This window comes from Phoxinus phoxinus, assembly GCF_949152265.1.
Source record: "Phoxinus phoxinus genome assembly, chromosome: 19".
In the NCBI taxonomy this organism is placed as follows: domain Eukaryota; kingdom Metazoa; phylum Chordata; class Actinopteri; order Cypriniformes; family Leuciscidae; genus Phoxinus; species Phoxinus phoxinus.
Window position 1 is genome coordinate 24,420,748 of NC_136894.1, and position 26,855 is coordinate 24,447,602.

The 26,855-nt window shown below is 37.5% G+C and overlaps 3 protein-coding genes across 5 annotated transcripts; 2 read left to right on the plus strand and 1 right to left on the minus strand.

Moving 5' to 3' along the window:
- The first annotated feature begins 204 nt into the window (after positions 1-204).
- Positions 205-10,586, plus strand: iffo1a (intermediate filament family orphan 1a). Its single transcript, XM_079591731.1, has 9 exons — positions 205-1,477; positions 5,513-5,573; positions 5,661-5,756; positions 5,989-6,129; positions 6,240-6,430; positions 6,518-6,635; positions 7,666-7,758; positions 7,847-7,977; positions 9,812-10,586. Exons 1-9 carry the CDS (start codon positions 507-509, stop codon positions 9,963-9,965), a joined length of 1,956 nt encoding a protein of 651 aa, XP_079447857.1. The 5' UTR covers positions 205-506; the 3' UTR covers positions 9,966-10,586.
- Positions 10,587-14,022: 3,436 nt separating this feature from the next.
- vamp1a (vesicle associated membrane protein 1a) lies at positions 14,023-21,723 on the plus strand. Of its 2 annotated transcripts, XM_079591977.1 has the most exons (6): positions 14,189-14,328; positions 14,563-14,578; positions 15,645-15,765; positions 16,294-16,452; positions 19,105-19,156; positions 19,965-21,723. In XM_079591977.1, coding segments are annotated over exons 2-6 (351 nt in total). In that variant the 5' UTR covers positions 14,189-14,328; positions 14,563-14,576; the 3' UTR covers positions 19,982-21,723. The 2 variants fall into 2 exon arrangements, with proteins under 2 accessions (XP_079448102.1, XP_079448103.1); XM_079591976.1 differs by having other exon boundaries at positions 14,023-14,578.
- Positions 21,724-21,809: 86 nt separating this feature from the next.
- LOC306987584 (uncharacterized protein) lies at positions 21,810-25,848 on the minus strand. Of its 2 annotated transcripts, none has more exons than XM_079591974.1 (2): positions 25,660-25,848; positions 21,810-24,390 (listed from the first exon to the last, which is right to left on the minus strand). In XM_079591974.1, exon 2 carries the CDS (start codon positions 24,319-24,321, stop codon positions 23,182-23,184), a length of 1,140 nt encoding a protein of 379 aa, XP_079448100.1. In that variant the 5' UTR covers positions 24,322-24,390; positions 25,660-25,848; the 3' UTR covers positions 21,810-23,181. The 2 variants fall into 2 exon arrangements, with proteins under 2 accessions (XP_079448100.1, XP_079448101.1); XM_079591975.1 differs by having other exon boundaries at positions 21,816-24,390; positions 25,665-25,809.
- Between the last annotated feature and the right edge of the window lie 1,007 nt (positions 25,849-26,855).

Sequence of the window (26,855 nt, forward strand, 5' to 3'; positions counted from 1 at the left end):
GTAAATCCCAGAAACAAACAAACGCACATTCAAAATGGTAAGCTTAAATATTGGACAATGAAATATAACGTAACAATCCCTGACGTTAAATATCTTATTTTAGAGCATTGATTAAACTATACAATTTGAACTCTGCAAAACTGGACAAACTGTCGCGATGCGAGCGAGTGTGGCGCTTATACCAGCTAATCACGGTAAGAAGGAGCCGCAGTTGCTTCTCATGTTTATCTCTGCTCTGGAGCCTGGCAGTTCCGCTATGAAGACGCGTTTAATCCTCTCTAAGAAAACAACCAGGTCTGTTAAGGTATTGGCATAACAAATATCATGCAAATACGCGTAACGCGTCCTTATGTCACATTAAAAGACTGCCATATAATTTAAAGGCTTCAGTTTGATCGGGTGTTAATCGGATTCATTCATTTGGTCCTCCTGAATCGGACAAGTGTTCCTTCAGTTTATTAACTTCAGAGGATCAGCTTTGAAGGCACACAGTTAAATCAGTGTTCATGCCGGACTTTGAGCATTTTAGATTTTCTCATACCAGAATGAATCCTGTATTGGGAGAGAACGTGTATTCGTTCCAACAGAACCAGGTGACGGGCTTCGCGGACTCAGCGTCATCGGGCCACTGGACCGACCCAGCGGGCCTTTTCTTGAGCGAACACACCGGTGGCTTCGGGCAAGATGCGTTTGACCTGGGCACTTTACCACCCCCCGGAACATCGTATCTACACCTGGGTAACTATCTTCACCGGGTGTCTCCACCTCCTCCTGCCGCGACGGCCCTGCGTAACGACCTGGGATCCAACATCAGCGTCCTTAAAACTCTTAATTTGCGTTTCCGCTGCTTTTTAGCCAAAGTGCATGAACTGGAACGTCGGAATAATGTGTTAGAAAAGCAACTGCAACAGGCTTTGGATGACAATGCAGAGTGTGTAGAGAATAGAAAGCATTTAACGCGAGATGTTGGGGTTCAAACCGGCTTCGTTGGATTGATCCCTGCTAGGCCAGACCTGATACCCATTCAGAACGCGAACGACACCGCATATCTGTCCGGAACATTGTTGTCACCTGCTTTCAATAACACCACCCTCTCTTTCGAGTCCTACAACAGGACAACAGTTGAAAACTTGAACCCATCCAATCTGACAGACTCTAATTTCAATCTCACCCCAAATTTCCCCATCAGCCCTATTGATCCTGCTCCAAAGATCCCCAGCAATATTAACGGGAAGTATGTCAGTACCGGGATTGGTTGTACCAGCAATCTTCCTCCCAGATTTCACCCTGGCTCTGCTTGGTCATATAATCCGAGGTTCAGCACCGGGCGTGAGTCGCGGTTCTCGGGACCAGGTGTGTCGTCATGGGTGCCTCCAGACGGGGTGGGTGTCCAGATCGACACCATCACCCCAGAGATTCGGGCCCTGTATAATGTGCTCGCCAAGGTAAAGAGGGAGAGAGACGAATACAAAAGGAGGTTAGTATGTGATGTGTGCAATGTGATTTTCTTGTAAATGACTGTATAAAGCGTCAAAATGCAACTTTTACGCACAACTTTACGCGCTCTTTGCGCGCGCAATGCAACTTCTGTAGCCTTTCCATGCCAGTTCCATCTAGTCGGTGTGATATATATAGCTATACAGTACCAGTCAAAAGTTTGGAAACGTTACTATTTTTTATGTTTTTGAAGTCTGCACTTATTTGATAAAAAATACAGAAAAAACTGTAATATTGTGAAATAATATTACAATTGAAAATAATGTGTTTTTTTTAAATAAAGTGTAATTTATTAATCTGATGGCAAAGCTGAATTTTCAGCATCATTACTCCAGTCTTCAGTGTCACATGATCCTTCAGAAATCATTCTATGATTTATTTATTGTCAATGGTGGAAACAGCTATGCTGCTTAATGTTTTTTTTTTTATAACCTGTGATACTTTTTTCATGATTATTTGATGAATATATATTTTTTTAAAGAACTGCATTTATTGAAAATAGTCAAAAAGTCTTTTGTAACAATATACACTACAGTTCAGAAGTTTGGGGTCAAATTTGTTTTCTTTCTTTTTTTAAGAAATGAATAATTTTATTCAGCAAGGATGTGTTAAAGTAATAAAAGGTTATAGTAAAGATTTATATTGTTAGAAAAGATTACTATTTTAAATAAAGGCTGTTCTTTTTAACTTCTGAAAAAAGTATCACAGGTTTGAAAATATATATATTAAGCAGCATATTAGAATGATTTCCGAAGGATTATGTGACACTGAAGACTGGAGTAATAATGCAGAAAATTCAGCTTTACCATCACAGAAATAAATGATATTTTAAAGTATATTAAAATAAAAACAATTTATTTTAAATTGTAATAATACTTCACAATATTAATGTTTTTTCTGTATTTTTTATCAAATAAATGCAGGCTTGATGAGCAAGAGACTTCTTTCAAAAACATTACAAATAGTAATGTTTCCAAACTTTTCTCCGGTATATGGATGGAGCTGTTGAATGTCATTAAAACACATGTGTAGAGAAATTTAATTTACAATCAAACCATTCAATTGACTGCTAACATTGTATTATGGCTTGTGTAGATTCCCCCCCCCCCCCCCCCCCCTAAAAACTGAAAAACCCTCATTACCATCATATGTCACTACCATAACAGAAAATATTAATATGCACCACACATTATACAGTGCATTCTGGTAATAGCGAATTCAATTGTTAACATGTTTCTAGCAGAATCTTCATTAACAAAACATCCACTAAAGCAGACATCCTCAGGTTTCACCACCGTGAGGTGAGATTACAGGTTAATAATAATCTATCACTGCATATTCATATAAGAGCCTGTTCAACCCTGTGGCCCTCATAAAAAATCTGGTATAGTAGATGTGCTCAATGCAAATACATGAACATTTTGTGGAATTTGTATGAATGTCTTTGCACTTTTCTTTAGCAAGATTAAACTATAGGGCTGGTTGGCACTGACTCTATTTAATCTATCTCTAATTCATTTAATTTCATAAACATAATTCACTTACTGTATATTACTCTTCTTACGGAATAATCGGTAAAAAAAACACACACAGTGCATATCGCAGTCAAAATTAACATTGTTTGTTTTTTTCAGGGCGCTTTTAATGTAATTTTTAAAGGGTATATTATTTCTACACATAATGTCATCCTTGTGTCAGATACTTTGATATAATGAAAAATATGTTAGAATATCATTTCTTGATTTTATTTTCAGTAATTTTTGCCCTAGACCCCCATTAGTTAAATAACAAATTATTTAAAACATAGTAAATATATGCTGTAGGAATATCCTTTGCATTCAATAGTTAAAAGCTATTTCATCTTTTAGGCAAATTTCCTATTTGATTTTAAATATAATATGTTATGTTCAAATTGGACCACTACCCAATTCTCTTTCAGTGTTATGTAGTTGTTGTTTTTTTGTCTTTTATTGTTACCTAAAGTTTGTTTAGGCAAACTATATAATATTATATAATATAATTTGAATATGTTTTAATTTCATGGATTAATATTATAACATATGAATATGCTAATTAGTATTAAATTATAATTTTAGAAGGGTTTCAGAACAATACATGACTAATGAGTAAAATATCATGCAGTTTGAGTCAATCCCCTGTATAACCCTCCCTCCCTCCCGACGAGTCTCTCTCTCCATCTCTCCATCTCTCTCATTCCGTCTCCAGCCTCCTCCCCTCTGCGCCTCAGCATCTGCAATGCAGTACTGAACTGAGTGCTACTGCCAGCATGCCAATAGAGAATCATTCAACAATCTCTCTCTTACCTTCCCGTTCAGCCTCCCTAGACTTCCACCAGCTGCCAAAGCCACTGAGTATCAGCCGAAACAGCACAGTCAGGTTTACTTCGCAAGAACCCTTTGGTTGTATGTTTTTTCTGTGATATTTTCTTATTGTTTTTTAGCTGTATATGTGATTCAGTGGCACCTGGTTTCTGGAAGTGCTGAGTCAGCAGTCAGTGTATTCATTGGTGTGTTAAGAAGGTTATGTGTTATCTCAGTGTTACACTAACATAAATCACCTGCTCGAACACCTGCAGTGATACTGCAGTAATGGACTGAAAGAAGGAGTGTGTGCGTGTGTGTGTGTGTGTGTGTGTGTGTGCGCGTACGGTCCTGCACTTCCTGTCTCTGGCAGTAGTGTGCATCTCTTATGTGGACAGTCTGGTGACACATGAAGAAATGGCACAGAATAGGGATGATATACTACAGTGATATAACACTGTACTATCAACCCAAACTGTAGAGTCATGTTACGTGAGAGATGCCTGGAGATTCATTTGCTCTTTGCTGCGTGGTTGCATTTTATACTGTGTGGAAGTGTAGAATTTCATGTTTATTTTTGTAGAGTTGTACAAACTCGGTCAAATTCCCTTTTTTTTTTACCTTTTTTTTTTTTTAAATGCATGTAATATGATATTTATTTACATCTTTATATGCAACGTATAACTAAGCCACCATTATAGGTTGCATTACAGACAGTTTTGTTTTATATTTTCTTGAATGATCAAAGCCAATGTATACAACAGTACAACCCATTACAGTAAATGGACATCAAATTAAATCTGGCATTTAACCTGATTAAGTTCAGTCCTGTTTGGTTATGCTAGTGACACCGAAATTACATGCTTCACTTTTTAAAGAAAGTAGTACCTCAGTTTTTCCTCCGCCTACATCAATTGCGTCAAGGAACTCAAGCTTTGGCTTGAGGCAAATTACCTTGAATTTAACTCCGGTAATACTGATCGGCTCTAAATTATCCGGTCAAGTGATAGATCTGGATGGTGGCTTGATAATGCCCTCTACGACAGTTCTAAATCTTGGTGTTGGCATTGATTCCACTCTTTTCATTTAATGTAAAGTGGTAAAGACAGCTTTTTTCCACCTACGTAATATCTCTCGTATTCGATCCTCTCTTAGTCAGCACAGCAGGATGCTGAAACCGTAATACATGCCTCTGTCACATCTCACCGAGATTATTGTAACTCACTTCTTTATGGCCTTTCAGCTAAAAATATCAAACGATTACAATATGTTCAAAACTCTGCAGCTCGCTTGATCACTCACACAAGAAAGAATGAGCACATTACTCCAATCCTCTATCATCCTTCATTGGCTTCCGGTTTCCTTGCGTATAAACTTCAAGGTACTAATCCTCACAGCAAAGCTCTCCATAACCTTGGTCCTACTTACTTCAGCCGTTTGCCTTGCACTCTTCTAGTGCGGGATTGTTAGTCAGCCCTAAGTTTAGTCTGGTTTAGTCAGGTCTTTTAATGTTGTGGTTCAAGCATTCACCCTCTCTCCTTCAAAAACCTCTTAAAACACTCTTTTTTCTCTGAATATCACTCTCCAGCTCTCTGTCTGTAAATTGTACCTTGTTATGGATATGTGACCTGATATGATATAATTGGTTGGGATTGTGTGATTGGCCAATTCTCTCGTCTTATTAATTATTCTAGATGGGAAGAGGAATACACAATGCGGATGGATCTTGAGGAAAAAGTTGCTGAGCTTGAAGAAGTAAGACTCAATTTAATATTTAAATGAATTAAACGAATAATCCAATCTTATTTTCCACTGTCTGATGACACTTGTTGTGTGTTACAGGACCTGCAGGAGAGCGAGGTGTGCCAGGATGAACTTGCTCTGAGGGTTAAGCAGCTTAAAGCGGAGCTGGTTCTGTTCAAAGGCCTCATGAGCAATGTGAGTTACGCACAACATTCACGTGACCTGACCTCAAAAATGACCTCAGTAAGTCATTTAGTCAATATTGTTTATTTCAATAGAAGCACAAATAATGCTGAGTCCGGTCAAACGGTGTCCCACAAATGTCTTAGTTGAGTGATTGATCCGCTTTACTTGTCCATTCCCTTTTAATTAGACAAATTCAAAAATGTCCTCGCTTATTCTCTTTCATTTCCCGTCTCTCCTTTAGAATCACTCCGATTTGGACAGTAAGATCCAGGAGAAGGCCATGAAAGTGGACATGGACATCTGTCGCAGGATTGACATCACGGCTCGTCTGTGTGATGTAGCGCAGCAGAGAAATTGTGAAGACATGATTCAGATCTTCCAGGTTTGTCTTTCATCAGCAGCAGATACAGTTACATGAAGTACACCTTTGTGTTTGTGATTTCTGAAGGATCACGTGACACTGAAGATTTTTATTCATATTCTGTTTTCTAGCAAGTAGCCACACCTCCGTCAACCTTGACCCGCCGTCCTCGGAAACCAGCACCACAGACAATCAGAGGGAACGAGAGTGACGAACCAGTAAGCATCTCGGAAAGTGAGGAAAGCGGGAATAAGGAGGTGGATCTGTGTTGCTCATCAGCCAATCAGATCAATGAGGAGATGCAGAGGATGCTGAGTCAATTGTAAGTGGCACCATTGAACATCTGACATTTTTTATACAGACTGGTTCAAATCATTTGAGAGGAGGAGTGTTTGTTTTTATGCCCCAGACGCGAATGTGAGTTTGAGGATGACTGCGACAGTCTTGCATGGGAAGAGACGGAGGAAACTCTGTTACTCTGGGAAGATTTTCCAGGATACACCTTCAGTGTTGAGAACCAAGGAGAGGTACATCCATCTTTTATTAGTTATTCCAGTGATGGACTAAGTCGCACGGGTATATTGTATCGGTCAAAATTATAGATTTTTAAATGAACATAAATGAACAACTTTAAAGGAGATTTTCTCAATGTTTAGTTTAGAATCTGCACCCTCAGATTCCAGATTTTCAAATACCGGCTGTTGTATCTCGGCCAAATATTGTTCTATCCCATCAATGGAAAGCTTATTTATTCAACTTTTAGATGATGTATAAATCTCAATTGTAAAAAAAATTACCCATGTGACTGGTTTTGTGGTCTATGGTCACATAGGACATTTCCACTTTAGGGAAAAAAAATGCTGTCTTAAATTTCTAAGTACAGTCACCTTGGCTGTATATTCAATTATATTAAACTGACTTTTAAAAAATTAGTTGAAATTTGAAAATTGCTTAACTTATTTTGATGAGTAATTTAATGTAAAAACAGGTTGTCATGACTGATTGATCATAATTTTTTACAGAGTATGAAACTAATCCAATTACATCTGGAAAAAATCAACGTGCATTTGAACAGCTGAACATCCAGACATGCAAACATAAAATTAAAGTTTGCATATTATTTATTTAAACCAAGTCATCAAATCTCATGAAGTTTATACATTTTTAAACTACAGAATAGATAGATAACTAAAGTATTGCAGTAAAAAGCAGTTATCTTCTGGTGTTGCTTTTTAAAAATATTTATACATTATTCAGTCTAATATTTTGTTACATTTATCTAGCTTTATTTTTGACCTATTGATATGTTTTTCCGTCCAAATGTTTCGAGCAGGCGCACAAAAAATACCCGTCATACAAGCATATGAAAACACTCACACTAGGCCTAATACAGCTTAGTGGTTTTTGTTGGCTCATCAGTTTTGCTATAAACGGCAAGCGAATGAGAAAAAAACACTGAGTCACCATTTTAACTGAATTGATTTCCATCATGTAGAGAAAGCTACAAGACATCTCAAAAAAACAAAACTCTTTGCTAATTCACCCTCTCTCACACAGCAAGACGAGTCCATAGAGAAGGTGATAATGGACACAGAGTGCCTTTTCAAGTCCCGTGAGAAGGATTACCAAGACACCATTGACCAAATTGAGGTAAAGAGATTGTGCTTGTGCCTAAAAACCTAACTCTGCATGTCTTTCTATTACTTTAAGTTTGCTTTGTGTTTGTCTGTACCTGTAGTTGGAATTGGCAACTGCTAAGTCTGATATGAACAGGCATTTGCATGAGTATATGGAGATGTGCAGCATGAAAAGAGGGCTGGATGTTCAAATGGAGACCTGCAGACGATTAATCACTCAGACAGGAGACAGGTACACACACACACACACACACACATACACACATTCTTGAATATGTGGGACTCTTGAATACTTTAATATTTACGGGGACTCTCCATAGGCATAATGGTTTTTGTATTGTACAAACTAAACTACCCATTGCAGAATAATTTTTTAAGCCATTTGGTTTACGAGGTCACAGGAAATGTCCTCATAAACCATGTTTACGTTGTAAAACCCATGTCATTACACATTTGTGTCCTCATAAACCATATATACAAGAGTACAGACAAACACACACACACACACACACACAAACAAGGACTAGTCATGATAGTCATGTTGTAGGTTCAGAGGAGCAAATAACTACTTCAAACTGCCTTTTTTTTAGATATCAAAGTTTTGTAGGGTTTCATTAATGGACAGTTTATGATTATTGATTATGTTGCACTGTAAATTAGATTTGTTTTTCTAATAAAGAAGTTAAAAAGTGGATTTAAGCACATTTTATATGGCCTGTTAAGTGTCAGTGTCCCTTTTATTGCCCTTTTACCATATCACATATTCTATTTGAGTAATTATCATAAATTTGATATAATTCGAAAGCTTAAAACGCTCACAATTCATCCTGTGAAAATCATTTGCTGATTTTCTACTTTAAAACCTCTTAAACCACATCAAATTTGGAACACAACTTGGTTAGACATATGGCTTTTATTTTCTAGCATTTTTAGATTTAAAAAGTATTCAAAACAAAGCATTTTTAAAGTCCCCCTGCATTTAATTATTTTATCTCATAAAACTCCTATTTCCCTGTGAAAATGATTCCTTCATGCCTTAAAGGGGTAGTTCACCCAAAAATGAAAATTAGCCCATAACCCATTACCCGCCCTCAAGCCATAGGTGTACATGACTTTCTTCTTTCAGCCAAACACATTCTGAGTTATGTTAAAAAATATCCTGGCTCTTCCAATTTTTATAATGGAAGTGAGTAACGCCCGTATGAGAGTCTAGTTCCAGCAGAAGACTGACCTTTGACCCGATGCATGATGTAAGATGTAGGAGTAGCGTAAGTTTAGTTGTGATTTGGTCAAATAAATAGGGCTGGGCAACAAACTCAAGCTCCTCTGACATTTCTCTTTAAAATTGTAGTTTTAAACTTCTAATTCATGACTGTGTTTTGCTTTGCTCTATCCTCTGCGCTCCCGCGTTCGTCAATACGTCATGCGTCGGGTCAGAAGTCACTCTTCGGCCCAACTCGACTCATGTACGGCCGTTACCGGAAGCCATATAGTTTATAAAGTCATAAATATGGTTATTTTTCTTACAAAAACACATCGCTTCGCTTCAGAAGGCCTTTATTTAAAATAACTTGAATGTAAATCTACACCCTTGCTTCATTTATTATACACAGAACCATAAATATGCAAATGAGTCCATACCACAATGGCGAGTGGTAATATTGGTTTCATTCAGTATGTTTGAACGAAAAACTGATTCAGAAGAAGAAGAAGAGGAAGGTTTCAAACTGTGTTTTTAAGTTTGTCTCTGATACACTGCAGTTTTAAGGAGAAAATACTCATCTGCACATGGTTTGTATTAAAGCCTATTAAACAACATTGAGACATATAAACATCATTAAAAACATGATTTTCACCACTTGGGTTGTGTTCCTAAACCGATGTGTAAAGATTTGAACTGTAAGTGATAGTGTTAACCATTGACCGTAACAATGGCAGCTTTGGCTTTAAAAGATAATGTGAAAGATGACATGAAAGTGCGTTCTCAATGTTGTTTTTGACCCTTATGTTGCTTACTATGGAGGGTGAAGCCAGACACCCACTGTTGTCCCTCGTTTCCTTCACAGCACATCCCCTCTTGTCCCGGCTGCTGTGGAGGAGGGAGAGAATGCAGAGAAGGAGAGGAAAAAAGCAACTGCGGCAAATCCTGACGGCGCTGAACCGTGTTGTGACATGCAGTCAAACTCTTCTGTCCCGGAGCACACGTGGAAGAAGGCTTGATAGGCTTTATGCCCCTCCAGCACCACAGTAATAGCTGCAATTATAAACATAACGTTTCATAATAGAGACCGTGATGCTGCAGCAAGACTCACAGTATACGGGTTATAGTTACCTTCTGAAAGGCAAGTAACCTTGTGTGGTTTCACTAGTGCCCTCTATTGGAATACACAGTTAATGTCCCTAAAAAAAGCATCCGATGTGCAATTTCAGTATGTAGCACCGTATAAAATTCTGGCCAAAAACATATCACTCTTTCTTGATGACATCATTTTATTTACAGTTTTTTTTTTTGTGCAGATTATTCCTGCTGTGTAGTACCTTTTGTAATTTGTCGTTTATGAAAGTTTTTCAATACGTTCTTTAAGAAATATGCCCTGGTTATACTATATGCACTATTATTTACACAGCATAATTATGGTTCAATTGTTTTTTTGTTTTTTTACTATATACTGATTTATTACGCAAATTCCAACATGATTGAATGTGTTAAATTAAGACAAATCAATTTAATACCACACAAAAAAAATCTATTGGTTATATTTTTACTTTTGTTTTCTTGTTAAAAATGGTCACGTCATGGAGAATGATGTCATTAATTAAGGAACTGGCTTTTGTTAAGTACATTTAAAAAAACGTTTTGTTTGAAACATTTTGAATAGAGGAAAACCCGAAATGTTTCTTAAAAAACGATCATTGTAAAAGTGATTCACTCAAACCTGTATATGAATTTTACTAAATTAACTATGACTAAAAGATTGCATAGGAATGACTCGCCCCAGCATTAATCACAAGGCACTTGACAACAACGACAACAAAAATTCAAAAACATATTTTTTTCAATCAACCGCAACGGTAGGGTTTTAAACCTTGAATACTCAAATAATACGAGCAAGTTATTAATCTCTGAACAAGCACTTAGCAGTTTCTGCATCAGCTACCAGTAATGCCAGCGATATAAGTGATATTTAAATAGTCAACTTTTTGCAGCAGAATTTCGCACTGAACAATGAATTGTGTGTGTGTCTGTTTTCATTTACAGATTTTATCAGTGGGTTTTTTTGTGCTGTGGGTGAAGGCCAGATGAATAATCACTGTCCTTGTTATTTGATTGTGTTTCTAGGTTGAAACCATCTAAATCTTTAGCATTGAATCATTACGTGCCCTTGATCGCTTAGCCTCAGTGAATGTCTTCAGCCATTCGGTCGCATTAGCATTAGTCAAATCGAGTGAATTTCATTAGATTCACTCAATGAGGGCCAGGGTTACAAAAACAGATTACAAAGGTCATTCATAAAGTGCATCTGGCTAAAAAAAAAAAAAAAATGGCAAGTGAATTCAGAGTAAATAATCGGTTGAAACAAATTGGTTAGTTAGGTCAAAAAAGTCATTATGCAATGAGTCATTATGCACTTATTCTTAAGTGATGACTGGACATGTTAAGTGCTGCTGAGGGCGATGCATTTTGCATTATTCCTCTCTCCACGCTGAACTTCTGCTAAGCTATATCTACTGACTTATTTATTTGCTTGTTTAATGATTTATTTAAAAAAAGAGGGTGCTTGATATCAGTCACAATTTCAGCCAAGCAACTCAAGACTTATGAACTGAGTTCAGTTCGTTTCACTTAAGTTTCATTTAAACTGGATTCACCTTAAAAACATCATGTAATCTCCAACCAACTAATCACTTTATAAATAGGCTACTTATGAGTCAGTATGCTGCCAGTATGTTTAAAAAAAGGTATTGCTCTCCTCGTGTTTGCTTTACCTTGTGTCTTTCTTTCTATATTTATCAAATGATCAGTGCTTTACTGAGGATTACCGGTGAAACCAACTAAAGGCTTAACTAACACGGGTGTGTATAAAGGTGCCTGAGAGAATTTTGAATGTAGACCGGCAGGTTTTGAAAGTCTTTTGTATTTACACTTGACTCGAGGAGGCGTTTACTGACACATATCTGCTTCACAACCTTCATAATAATGATAATAATGTCTGTCTGCTTAAAACTCGTAAATCTCAATAGCAGCAACATGTAATAGATATGTTCTTGTAGATGTGAACCATTGAATCAATAGAGCTTCTTCTGTGCTAACTCAGCCATAGCCTACAGTAATGCCATCTCATGCAGCAGTGGACCGTTTGTTAACATGAATGTAAGCGAGTCCATATACCGAACAAAGTGATATTATGCCTTTTATTACAATCTAAGAACATGGCCTCACGTGGTCCAAACTCTCAGTTTGTAATATGATGTTAAATTAAGTGGTTATAATGATTATCAGTGTGCAATGAATGGTATGTGGAAGGGGGATTTTATTACCCAAAGAACAGGAACCAATCAAAATGTGTTGGTTGTGTGAGGCAACGTTAGAAAAGGGCTTCTAAACTATCCAGGTGGTTTGAGAATGTTTTTTTTGTGCAATAGACTACTATTTATTTTAAAAAAAATGAAATTGTGTGCGGTCTGGATATCTGATATCTAGAACAATGAAACTTGTAAAGATGGTCTCAAACAAGAAAATGAAAAATTGTGTACAGATACTGAAGTGGACACGCTGAAAATAAATTATTTTAATGCAAATGTTGCTCATTCATTCTTGTTTGCATGAAGTATTTTTTTTCTTACTCTTATCTTATATAAGTTATCTTATATAAGTAATCTATAACTGAATATTTTTCAGTAAATTTTTAAGCCAAGACAGCAGTGTCTGTGCTGATATGTTACTGCTGTATAATGTATAATTGTATAATTATTTTACATGCATTATTATTCTCATTAATTTAACACACACACACACACATTAAGAAACCAACATTTTGAATGATATATTGGTTTCTGGTCACCATTTAAGAATGATCTTATTTGCTCCAAGGCTGCCTTTATTTTATCAAAAATACAGTAAAAACAGTATTATTGTGAAATTACACTTTTAAAAAAAATAATTTATTCCTGTGATGGTAAAGCAGAATTTTCAGCATAATTGATCCTGTCTTCAGTTTTACATGATGCTTCAGAAATCATTGTAATATTCTGATTTGCTGCTCAAGAAGCATTTCATGATAAGCATTATCAATGTTGAAATCAGTTGCGCTGCTTACTATTTTTGTGGAAATCCTGATGTTTATGGACATCAACTTCCAAAAAAAAAAAAAATAAATGCTGTCTTCAGTACATTAGTCTCATATTTATGTAATTCATCAACTGCTGGGAAAAACAGCATTTCTATTCTATTCTATTCTATTCTATTCTATTCTACAGAGAATCTATTTCCAACTCATTATATTTGTTGATTGTCTGAGTCACAGTTTTGCCATTAGTGGTCAGCTCTTTGGCCATAGTTGAATATTTCTGATTGGTACTGAGCTCAGCAGTCATTACAGTGATGCTGTTTCCACAGCGACCGGACTGTCTCTAGCACTTTGCTGAGCTTTGTTATTGCCTGCACTGCTTCCGTTTGCTGCTTATGCTGCCAACTAACATCTACCTGAAGAGCTTTTAGCATAATGATTATTTAGATATATTACATTTCAAATGGAGATTTTTTAGGTATCTCACCTCACGTCACGGGCCACGGCTCAGAAGGATTTGGAAGCTTGCATTAATCACATCCATAAATGAATCAAGCATTGCACAAGTTGTCAGTGAACTGTGATCAGATCATGTTTGATGAAATCAGAAAGCTCCAGTGCATCACTTCTAAGATGATGGTGGTCTGTTCTAAAAACATACACCCATTTTCCTGTGCCTCTCCTCCCTTTCTTACAGTTAAAATCCCAGGCCTAGTGTGTGTGTGTGTGTGTGACTGAGGGGGGTTGGAAGTGTAGCTACACTGTGCTCAACCACCGCAGTGCTGTCCCGTTAACGTTACCGTGTGTGTGTGTGTGTGTGTGAGAGAGAGAGAGAGAGAGAGAGAGAGAGAGAGAGAGAGAGAGAGAGAGAGAGAGAGAGAGAGAGAGAGAGAGAGAGAGAGAGAGAGAGAGAGAGAGCGAGCACAGAAAGTGATCGTGATCTTTCTCTTCTCTCTCTCTCTCTCATCCCCTCCCCTTCTCTTTCACTCAGACTACACTTTCATGCGGACACGAGAGGACTATTCTTTCTTTTTTTCGTCCTGGTCGTTTTAATCTGTTCTAGAGAAGCGTTTATCATGCTTATGTCTCTTGGTTTACTGTTATTTCTAACAGCCTAACAAAAGTTAAATCCTGTCATATTAATCAAGTCATCACTTGACTGCGTATGATTTTTCTATAGCCTACGTGCTCTCTGGAGGATATATAGTCGCATCCAGTGTGAAAAACTGAAGGAAGCTCTTCATACAGAAGATTGGATTTGTGTTTCGAGGCTTTGGTCGCCTGAGGCTCTTTCGGTAATGCAGCACTTTTTGTGATGACGCGGTCTAGACATCGCTTCATGATTCCATCCTCATGGGAATATTATATACAGCACTGTTATAGAGTTTATTACGAGTGATACATAGGGTTTTTCCTTCCTTATGTATGTTTTTATCGTCAATATAGGAAGTTTGGCTTTTGACTACTAATCCTCTCTCTCTGTCTCTCTCTCTCTCCGCATCTCGGTGACGACGATCTGTTTTATTAAGCACCTGCCATCAAAATGTGAGTGCACTGTATTTCCACTGTATTTAAACAAATAAACTAAAAAAAAACTAATATTTATTGATTTTTTGTTTTTAAATCACGTTTTATGTCTGAGATGTCTGCTACAGCCTATATTAAAACGTGTTTTTTTTTATTGTGTTCTCTTTATTAGGCTAAATTTAGCTAAAGTAATTCAGCGTCAAATGTTATTTTCAAGACAGTTCGTTAAAACACCGCAAAATCTCTCCGATTTTAGAGCTGATACATCACAATTTGCCTAGACTTTAGTGCTCTGCTCCATCTATCGGAATTTAGAGGAAACTGCATCGAGAATGCGATTAAATCAGGGTCGTAGGCTACATGAGGCCTATAAAACTTATCTGCATTAAACTGTGCGATTTTGGCTATTCGATGATGCTAGATGTTCGTCTCGTGCAACCCAAATCGACTTTTAGCGCCCGTATAAGACAGTTAGGCCTATCTCATTCGCATAGGCCTACATAATCTTCAAATTCAATGCGTTTTAAACAAAACACTTAAATTAATAGTTGTGGTAGGCCTATGTGTAGCCTATTTGTCGACATACATCCAATGCTAATGCTAATGCTGTACGTGAGTTTATTTAGCATTCTGACTAGCTTCGAATAGCTAATGAAACGTTCGACGTTTTTTTTTAAATAAAACTTTTCTTTTTTTTTCGTTTGGGAGCCTCATACACAGAACCCCTCACACCTTTTAATTCGCTCACTTGCACTTATAAAGCTATTTTAATACTAAATGTGATAGTCCTACAAGTGTATAATTCAATAAAACTTAAACCTAAATAAAACTTGTAGGCCTATATTGTAGGCTTTTATCAATGAGCTTTATCGCATCATGGGCTATTGAATTGAGGCCCAATTCAAACTAAATTCTTCAAATAAATGACATGTATACTCTAAGACTGACAGGATGTAGCCTAGGTTAATATTTGTTTAAAATGACTGAACATTTTACAAGTCTCTGTATGAGCCCTTTGCAGAGCCAGTGGTGCAGAGAAAGGCCCCAAAAATGCCTTCTCAACCCCTGTCTCCTCTTCCATCAGGTCTGCCCCAGATGCTGCTGCAAACCCTGGAGGCCCAGAGGGTGAGGGGGGCGCACCTGCCGGACCTCCCAATCTCTCCAGCAACCGTCGTCTCCAACAGACACAGGCCCAAGTGGATGAGGTAAACCCTATCAATGTGACCTCAAATAAGATACTAGTAGGATGAGGTGAATAAGTACAGTAGGTGGATGAAGTGAATAAGTAGGTGGATAAGTAGGATGAATAAATAAATAAAAAAAGAGTAACAAGTAGAAATAAAAAAAGTAGAAATTTGTATAAGAAATAAAACTGAGACAATTAGAGATATTCTTTATAGTGGGCATAAATGTTGGACCTTGAGTGAAGGCCTATGGTTCAAGGAAACAGGTTGTGGACATGGACGTGACATTATGTATTATTAAAACTGTCAAAGCCATCAAAGCTAGATGGACTATTAGTAGGACTTTCTTGGAACCATACAAATTTCATGAAGTCAAATTTGAGGTACTAGCCAGGCTCTCATGCAATATTCATCCTATATTGCTTTCAATGTTTAGTGTCAAAAGAAATTTCCATTCAAAGTGACTTTCAGTTTCACATTGAATCTCTGATGCCGTGCAATGATGTCATACTGCTGATGTCTGTGCCTGTCTTCTGTAAATGTGTTCAGGTGGTTGACATCATGCGTGTGAACGTGGACAAGGTTCTGGAAAGAGATCAGAAGCTCTCAGAACTGGACGACCGGGCGGATGCGCTGCAGGCCGGAGCATCACAGTTTGAGAGCAGCGCCGCTAAACTGAAAAACAAGTACTGGTGGAAGAATATGAAGGTGCGCTCTGGGAAATTTAGCAGCTTGGGTCTGTTTATTTACATCTGGAGTCCTTGACCTCGGGTCCCATTTTATTTCAATCATTTTAAGATACATATATACTTTCACTGTTAGAATTAAATCACTAAACACAGATTTGACCTCATTCGTGAAACATAAGCAAAATGTATTTGTAAACTGTTATGTAAGCTGTCACATTCACTTCAATGCGGCAAGCATAAGAGGTTTATGAAAGATCAGGGTTATTGTAGTTAACTTAAACTAAAACCATAAAAAATGTGTTGCTTGAAATAAAAGTCAACAGTTCTCATTTCCATTTAGTTTAACTTGATGTACTAAAATAACTACAACTAAAGCAAAAACTACTTAGACATTTTTTTAAATGATAAAAATGACAAAAACACACAATAGAATTACTAAAACGTGAACTAAAATTAAAATGAAAGCAAGAAAATAAAAATGAAAAAAATCTAAATATTAATAAAAACGACAATAGTACATCATCAATAATACTAAAATAGTATTTGCACAGAAATTAATTGAAGGAGGCCTATTGGCTTTAAATTTTTAGTTCACTTGTAATACTAAATAAGATTTTTTTTTAAATCTAAATGATTACATTAGACTAACCTACGAATTAACCTATGGAGTTATAGTTTAGCATCAATAACTGGTATTGATATAAACTAATAAAATGAACAGTGCCTCCTCTGCTCTGGTGTTTCTATGTTGCCAGCAGTAAAGATGGCTCAGCTGACTCAACACTAAAGCAGGAGCGTTCTCATTTCGTTATAACCTGAATGCAGCCCGGCCCATAAGTCACAGCGCTGGCCAGCGTTCGAGATATATTAGGCGAGTTGCAGTTGTGACGCAAGATACTGCAGTAGCACAATGAGTCCAGCCACTCCTGAGGCCATCAGGAAGTTACCCGTATAAATCCATTAATCTTCTATTAATAGAAAGAGCTTTTTTTGGAGCATCACTTGGATCTAAATATTTAAATCTTTTTTTTTTATTATAATAGAGAATTCATATTATAATTTAATTTCCTAACTTCCTTTGCCTTGTTTTAAATAGAGATGTCACACTTCCGATATGTGACATCTTGTACAAGCCTGCATTGGTCCTCTGACAGCCTCACTTTACATATTACTTTTTTTACCTCTCCATCCAGCTAGCTGTCAATCCATTCCCTCGGCATAGATTTATAAGCTCCCCCTCGTTCTCCACCCCTCCAGAGAGAATAAATGCATTGCTCCCGTCGACCAACCCCCCACCTCCCGCCCCAGATGGCCGAACAGCTGCCCGTCCAATCGCATCTCTGAGCGGGGTGGGGGAGGGGGCTTCTAGTCCCAATCTGGATTACTGCATTTCTGGATTAAAACCCAGATGTGATTTGTGATGTAACCCTGCTCTAATAATTCCCTTTCGCTCCGCCTCTCTCGTTCCCTTTCCCATATCCCCGTCTCATTCCGTATCCGCAGATCCTCCTCTTTTTATGGAAACGTCCCACTTTTAATCTCACTCATCCTGTCCCGCCTTTCCAAACCAGATTGCTTTATTATTCTCTCTCCTTTGTGCATTTCTTTACTCTTACTGAAGCCTTTCTTTTTGTAACGTTCCTCTGTATTTTTAGTTGAGCACATCCTCGTGAAAGAGAAATGTTGATTCTTAAAGGAGATCCACATTCATATGCGTCTTTATGTTTTATTTATATAAATAGCATTTTTAATTGTCCTGCGGTGTGACAAATGAAAAGTGAAAAGTACAAATATTCCATGTTCTCAGTTAATGAGGTCAGAAAAGCTGCATGCAAAATCATTTAAAAAAATGTTTTACGTGGAGTTTAGGACGTCATACTCTTCCCAAAAGTATTTTTCTCTGTGAGAAATAGAAAAATGTAAGTACAAGGGAAAATGGAAAGATGCTTTAAAAAAAAATTTCTATCGTACCCTTTTTTTCAAAGATAAAATAAAACCAATTAAGGAATCAATCAAAAATGTGCCTATAATTCATAAACGGAAACGTTACTTATGAGTAGATGTAAACTGCTGGATAAATAAAAGATTTATAAACTTTCACATCACTGATATAGGGACATGTTTTTTTTATATATATCTAAAGTACTCAAATTAATATTCTAATGAATGTCTTAAAAACAAATGAAATATTTTAAAGAAACTAAATCTATATTACAATTAATTTTAATATTATTTCCTTGATTTGATATTAATATTATTATTTATTTATTTTAGTGCTGTTAAATCGATTAATTGCAATTAATCGCACCTAACATAAGTTTGTAAATTTATAATATGTTTGTGTGTGTTTATATGTATATATACACACACACACACACACACACACACACATATATATATAAATGTTTTCAAACCTTTATGTTAGATGCGATTAATCGATTCGATTAGTTTATTTATTTAAAATGTATCTAAAGGTATCTATGTTCTACAAACACACCTTAAAATAAAGTTTAAACTTCTAATGTCTTTATCCCTCTACAACAAGAGATACAAAATTGTATTGCATCTGTTCATGAAATGCAATCTTATTACTCAAACATAACTGATTCGTTAGCTTTTCATATTTAGAGTTTAAATGTATTTCCTTTCTTTTTTTCTTTTTCTTTCACAGATGATGATCATGATGGGAATTATCGGGGTCATCTTGGTGGGCATCCTTTTCAGTGAGTAGAAACTGTAATGTAATTCCACAAACACCAGTGTTGGCTGATTTACATGTAAATCAAACAGTAAAAATCTCATTTTAATCTTTATTTTCTTTTATTCCCAGCATAGGATCTTGCATTTTGCTCTGGGATTAAGAATTATTTATGGGTGTATAAAGTCATGCATGTAATAATATTAAGAAGGACAAATATTGTTTTGCAGCTGCTTCAAGCAAATACTGAAATACTGATCTTATTAAGATCACTTATTTATCAAATGTAGCCTCGAAACCATCCTACATATGATCTAAGATCATCTCTCAAATGCGTCTGTGTGATTCAGGGAAGCCAACGCACGCACGAAAAAAACTCTTCCAGATGTGAAATCTATAAATCGCAAATGATCTTGAAATTGTGCACAGCTGCATGGTTTCAGATGTCCGCCTTGTAAACGCCCCCTAATTAATGTCATTTGCATATAAATGAGCAGCAGTCAACGTCCAAATGCTTTACTTCAGAAGCGGCAAGAATTGCTTAGATTTCCAAATACCGACTCTCTGCCACAAGGAAAAGTGTGTACGCCTGCTTAGAACCTGACGTGGCGCTAAGCACTTTTCCACGTCAAGCCGTTTATATAAATCTGAACGTTAGCGTGGACTTTAGCATACGCACACTCTAAGATCAAATCTGTGTGTGCGCACGTTTTATAAACGAGGCCCAAGGTCTAGATGTATGCATCAAATTGAAAAGCCTACTTTCTTCCTGAATCAGCCCGGACTAACACATTTCAATGATTTATTTCTCTTTTCTTGTCTTTTTTTTCCAGTGTACTTCTACTACTGAGCCTCTCGTGGGACACACAAGGACAGGAGACTCTGGCTTTGTGTGAACTCCACCACCCCCTTTTCTCCCCACCAATGCCTTTCATTGAATCCACCGTGTGTATGAGTGTGCGTGCGTGTGCGTGCAGTCATTGACGCAGTGCCTCTCCCTCCCTTTGTCTGTCACTGCATTTCTTTGTACCTCTCTTGAGTCCTTTGCAACAGTGCCCGAGCTTACTCAAAAAAACTCCTTCGGTTAGGACGATCTACGTACGGTTTTGGATTGGAGAATGTGTCGGTCCTTTTCAAGGCAAAAACAATGGGTGATGCAATAATATAGGTTTCTAGCGTTGTCCAAATGAACCCATGAATAACTAAAGAGGGAGAACGAAACACAAAGATCAATTTGAGTTTAGGATCAAGTCATGCATTTATGCACACAAAAAAACAAAAGTGTACTAGTTTACCCAGAAACGTCTGTCGTGGTCCTATCATTACGGCATTAACAAAATGCAACTGTAATGAGAAGTTACAGGAAGTAAAAAATGAATTAGCCTGGGTATTTTTTATTGTTTTAGCCCTCCTCCTCCTCCTCCTCCTCCATATAGATTCCTAACAGCAACTTGTTTTCATTTCCTAACATGCATACCTGATGTCCTGTAAAAACATGAATGACTTTAAATAGAGCAGTTACCGTGTGTATTAAATGTCTTAAAGATAGGATATTTCCTTCCATATCATAATGTTAAACATTTCTTGGATGGTGCAATTTTATCATTAATTTTCGCATTTAAAAAGTGAGGCAAGTTGTAGGAGTCTGCGGTCGACTTGGGAATATCTGATCATAAATCGACACTTTTGCTCTTTGATGCACTGTTCATGTCAGCCAGAAGATCAGTGGAGTCTGGAGGAACAAACATAATATCAATCAATCTCAATATATAAGGAGATTTAAGATTTTAGCTGTGACCACAATATAAAACAACGTGACTGAAACTTGGTTTGAGATTTTTACTATGTTCTATTTTTTATTTATTAATATTTCTATATCTGAGATTTTTGTGACAGTGTGGTCCACGTCTTCACAAAATGTGACCGATGAAAGAACGAAATGGGTAAAATGAGTGTTAAACTTCTCCTGACTTAACTGGCACCGTGATGTTTTAGGTTGAATGAACAACTACTGATATGCAAACTTGGAAGATAACTGATAATGTGACTAATTTAATGTCTTTGTAAATATTTGGGATTCAGTGTGGGAAGCGGATACGTAATCAGCACTGGAGACGACAATGTTCAGGGATGTACCTCTGCATGTGTTTGTGTTAAATATACATGGGCACTTTAACCACCTTCGTTATAATGATTGTACGTTTGAGAGGACTTTTGCTTTGGGGTATTAAGGACATATTGTCCAGCACCTAAATCTAGGAATATTTGCTCTTCTTGATGTGTACCATCTGTGTGAATAACATCCCCTACATTAAGCATTAACCTAAATTGCAAACCTAATTCAGGGCAGTGAATGTCATTCTCTTTAAAAAAAAAAAAAACCCTAAAAACTCCTGAATACATTGTGTTTTATGCAAACTATTCATTTGTAAATATGTGCTGCAGAGCTGCATAAAATAACACCCTGTCCCTGATCATCTGGAGCTAAGCTGCTAACTCGTGGTTCATTTTAAAGCATGTCTGCTTGCCCACCATGTGCTGATTCTAATAAAGTGCTGATGCTGTTACTCGCTCCACGTCTGTAGTTTTTATTTGGGAAACTGGAAGGAAAGTTACTTCCGAAGTCGAGCGTCGGATCAGCTCGCATGCCAAACATAAAAGAATGTCACAACAAGGCTTGGTGAATGTATGATTTAATTGGTTATTAATCAGCAACAATGCTCATCCAAATCACAAAGTGAAATGATTCATACAAAGCGGCGATACAGAAATGTTTCGTACTACGGCACAGATGAGCAACCTAATTAGAAAGCGCGTACATGAAATGCACATAATGTCTATTGAACCATCATGTCGGAACCGTTTATTAACATGAAAACACTTCTAGATGCATGATTTCTGCTAAAACAATCTGTTTTCAGCATCTACTGGTACATACAGATTCAAACTAAATAATACATGGAAATTAATCAAGACAAGATCTACAGTTTATAACAAGAGAAGTCTACACGGTTTTACACAAACTAAGCAAATCAAGAGGAATAAAAAAAAAACTGGTTAAATGAGAAAAAGTTCAAAAACATGTATATAAAAAGCCATACATATGAAAATTTAAAATCAGGACCCATGAAGACTATTGTCAAAGCAGAATATGAATGTATTCACATTTTTGAAAAACAAAAGCATGTCTTAAAAAAGAAACAATCACAATATTTGAGCAAAAATGAGGGGGTGCGGTAAACTAAGCACCCGACACCTATAAATGACCAAACTATCAGGCAACTCAGATGATGGAGAAGTAGAACATGAGACTGTTTCACTATAAAACACTGATCTCGGCGGGGTTGGTTTTACAGAGTTGAAGTATGAACGATGATAAAAGAAAATCAAACTACAGCAAAGACGCACTTAACCGTCATCCCCGGAAAAAAAGCCGCAGATTTTTCCCACAATCTGGGAAAAATATGTCCCCGCTACTACATCAGATTAAAACCATCTGGGCGATTTTGAATTAAAAACATTAGCCTGGAGTTTAAGAGCCTGTGCACACGGACTACTGTACAGGTATGAAGACGCTACGTCTGAAACAGTCTGGTTTGGTAGTTACTTTGAAATTATTGGCACAAACCATTGGTAACAAATAAGGTGTGCTTGGCATGGTAACGTTTTCAATGGAACCGTTAATTGTGCATCACCTTTTAGGATCCCGTGATGTTAAAAGGCTACATAGTTGTCCTTCGATTTTGCATGCTTAAAAATTTTGCACTTTTTTTTCTTTTCCATGCAAAATATTCATAATAATAATAATAATAAAATAAATCAATTGTGCTCCATCACATTGTGAGCAAACATTTCGGTTAATAATGAGCTTAAAAAAATACGAGAAAGGAAGAGGAAAACAATACAGGCTGGCATGGCAGGCAACACCAAAAGCACACTTATCAGATTAAAAAAGAAAATTGCAAAAACATTATTGACATAGCCTATTAAAACCCTTCGAAAAATATACCCACCAATTTTCAATGAAGCCCCCCCCCCCCCTCTATCTTTTTATTTCTTTTTTTTGAATTTGCCCACCATCTCGTTCTCACTAGTGTTGTTCACTTTTGAACAATCAATGGCGTCATCTTTGTCTTCTGGGTCTGCGTCGTTCTCGCTCGCCCTGGTCTCTTCTTCATCGTTCTGATTTTGCGACGAGTCGTCAGAGGTGCGGGACTGTTTGGGAGAGGGCGCGTCGGTCTCCTCTTCTTCCTCCGGCGACGCCGAGGGGAGTTTTTCGAGCACGACAGCCAGTCTGACTTTGCTTGGACGACCTCTCTTGCGGCGCGGAGCGGCGCCGTCAGCGTTCGCCCCTTCTACATCTCCACCTTCTGAGGTGTGAGCCTTGATTTTGCCTGAACCAGGTGGTCGGCCTCTCTTGCGGGGAACATCTCCGACTTTCTTTTCGACGATCTTTACTTTCTTTCCGGAACCTGGAGGTCGGCCCCTCTTTCGGGGAGTGCCGTCTGCGTTCCGTCGAATGATCTTCGGTTTGGTGCCGGTGCCAGGGGGTCGGCCTCTCTTTCGAGGAGTTCCGTCAGCCCGCTGAATCTTCTTCACCTTGTTGGCCGAGCCTGGAGGGCGGCCTCTCCTTCTTGGGGTCCCATCTGAGGACTTGGCGATTGAAATCTTGGCAGGACCTGCGGGGCGACCCCTCTTCCTATTCATTGAGCCCATCGGCCTCCCTCTTTTTCGTGGAGAGCCATTAGCGTCAAGGCTGCTTCCGCCACTACTTTTCTTAGGCATATCGCCAGATTTGCGAGGTCTTCCTCTTCCCCTTTTTTCTATGGGGCCTTCTGCGATGGGATGAATGCGGGGTCTACCGAGGGGCTTTGACAGTTTTCGCTTGCGTTGTAAACTCAACCTGTTAAGTCTCTCTGATTCTTCCTCGGGCGTGAGAGGGATCTTTCTCGGCCTACCGGGCATTTTTATCTTCTTTGGTCGACCACGTTTCTTCACCTTGTTCTTTATGACTATATCAGGAGAAAAGAAGTCCACCTTTTTTGATGGCCTGGCATTGTGTGTCGGCGCTTTCTCGGCAGTGAACTTCTTATTGAGCGACCCTCGTGGTCTGCCTCTCCCACGTTTGGGTGGATGGGTGCTGCCGTTGGGCAGAGGGCTCTCAGATCCTTCTTTATTCTCAACCTCCATCACGGCGTTGCTTCTCGCTCCCAACTTCAGGCGTATCAGTGCCACACTTGTCTATTTGGTGCTGAGATTCTGAAAACAACAAGAGGAGAAAAAAAGGTTTTACATGAAGATGCAAAACATTTGAATTAAGTGCTTGAATAGACAACTTTCAGGAACCTCACATTGTTTTCCCTCCAAATCCAGAATTGACCATTTCCATTAAAAATATATATATTTTGTGCAAACATATGACAACACAAATTAAAGATGTTTTAACGTACCCTGTATTTTCATGGGGGGAGGAGGTGGAATCTAAAGTTTCACACACAACCTCAATGAACATTATTTTTGTTTTCTCAAACTTTATTTTAGAAGATAAATAATTTACTGCAGACCTAGCCAGATGAAAATTAAACGAATGAAAGGAAAAAAGCACATCTGAAAACATTATTAGACTTTACAGGCCAGGTAAACAAACAAAACTATATTTATTTACAATATATTATTTGGACATGGCTGCAGTGTTTGAGAAGTCCTTGTACAACTTCACTGAATTCATTTATTTAGTTTATTCATAACTATGTTAATACAATTGGGGTATTTTATTATAGTGAAAAAAAAAGCAATTTATAGTATTCGTAGTAAACCAAGGAAGTAATTTAAGTTCATCAAACAAATTAAATGCACTACTTTAGCTGAGAATCAAAGAGCAAAATGTCTACATTAATATTAAATATACACAAATTTAAATATAGAAATGCACTCACTGAAATTTTTTTTAAAAGGGAAGACGTATGAGGTGCATTGGTGATTTTTGTTATAATTTTGGGAGCAGTTTATTTAAAACTGACCGAATCGTTTGTAGCGCTGTTTGAAGACACAAGACAATAGAAAAAACCCATCACACTATTTACAACAGAACACGCTACAGAAGTTCAAGCGCGTTGCTAGCGTACTTCATGCATGCTTAATGGATGCAAATGGGCATCTTTATTACAGCAGGGGAAAAAATGCATCGTTTTATACCGCGAGATCTTACATATTACAAAAAAATATTGACGATAACATTCTACTTGCTTTTAAAAATATATGGATAAATAACGCAAAATGTGTGAGAATAATTTCAAAATACACACGATTTCATGCAGTATGACACGCATAAAAGAGCGGATGCTGTAGACTGGCTGCCATCATGTACAGTGAAGCCCGCGAGCTTTTGTAGTTCCAGGTAAAATGTGAGGCACTGGCGATTTTTGTTAGCTGCCTGCTAACCCGACTAAGACAACTTTTCAATGGAAAAAGAGACGGCTTTCATTCGTTCGATGTTAAAAATCGGCAAATATTCGAAACACAACGCACCTTACTCGTAAAGCGCTTTCACAACAGCAGAGATGATCTTTTTCATGCATTCGACAATATTTTCGATGCAAACAGCATCGGACAGTGGGCGGGCGACTGTGATTATTTGAAAGGCAATGCCTGTTCTTCCTCGTCTCTCGCTCGGCGCCGACGGTTCATGTCACAGCGCCGCCTACTGTACTGGAGTTCGCAAGCGCGAGGAATGATGAATGAGACTTATTCAAATTAAATAAACAAATAAACAAGTTGTATTTGTGTGAAACTATGGATGTAATGTGACAGATCCAAATAATGTAAGCTATATTACTGTATAGCTAAAGAACACAATGATACAGTAATTCCAGTTATGAGTTGCTGACAAGTAACGTGCAAAAGTGTTTTTTAAATGCCTATCTTTATTTATTTTTTAAAAAGACATTTGTTGAATAACACTTAAAATGCACTATTGTCTGACAGATACAACTAAATGGCTTGATATTTCACATGGCTCTCTCTAAACACACACACACACACACACACACACACAAACACACACACAAACACACACACACACACACACACACACACACACACACAAACACACACACACACACACACACACACACACACACACACACACATACATACACAAAAAGGGTTACCGCCCTTTTTAGCCAATCAGAAACGCACTATTCTTTTCAATCATTTGCCGCGTTTCGCTTTACGAACATCCGGTTTGCTGGCATATCTTGGGGGCGGGATTTCAGGGAGAGTGTTCTGCTTGAAAGAAAAAAGAACAAATCAGCTGAAACATTAAGGGGTAAAATAACCATAGACATAATATGCATAAATAGGAGGCTAAATATATAACGGTAGTAGTGGATAAATTGTTTAATCACTATATTTTATGGTAGCCTAAATAATGTGCTCATAAACAGAGATTTACCACAATAAGAAATTCTCTAAAAGCATAAACTAATACGTCTGTGTATACAGATACACACACGCACAATATAGGCTACTGTAAAAATGCTGGGTTGTTTACATAACATTTTAAACCCAACGGTTGAATTTGTCTATTTAAAAATGTAAACCAACGCTTGGGTTTGTCCATATTTGACACACACACACACACACACACACACACACACACAAGAATACAAATATGAAAACTATAAAGGCACAGTCACAAGTCACACTCAGCATATACATATTTA

Excerpts from the sequence above, each read along its gene's own strand:
- iffo1a (XM_079591731.1), top strand. The coding sequence starts at position 507 with ATGCCGGACTTTGAGCATTTTAGATTTTCTCATACCAGAATGAATCCT. Across the intron at positions 5,757-5,988 it reads TCAAAGGCCTCATGAGCAAT|AATCACTCCGATTTGGACAG; the intron begins GTGAGTTACGCA and ends TCTCTCCTTTAG. Across the intron at positions 7,759-7,846 it reads ACACCATTGACCAAATTGAG|TTGGAATTGGCAACTGCTAA; the intron begins GTAAAGAGATTG and ends CTGTACCTGTAG.
- vamp1a (XM_079591976.1), top strand. Across the intron at positions 15,766-16,293 it reads CACAGGCCCAAGTGGATGAG|GTGGTTGACATCATGCGTGT; the intron begins GTAAACCCTATC and ends AAATGTGTTCAG. Across the intron at positions 16,453-19,104 it reads ACTGGTGGAAGAATATGAAG|ATGATGATCATGATGGGAAT; the intron begins GTGCGCTCTGGG and ends TTTCTTTCACAG.
- LOC306987584 (XM_079591974.1), bottom strand. The coding sequence starts at position 24,321 with ATGGAGGTTGAGAATAAAGAAGGATCTGAGAGCCCTCTGCCCAACGGC.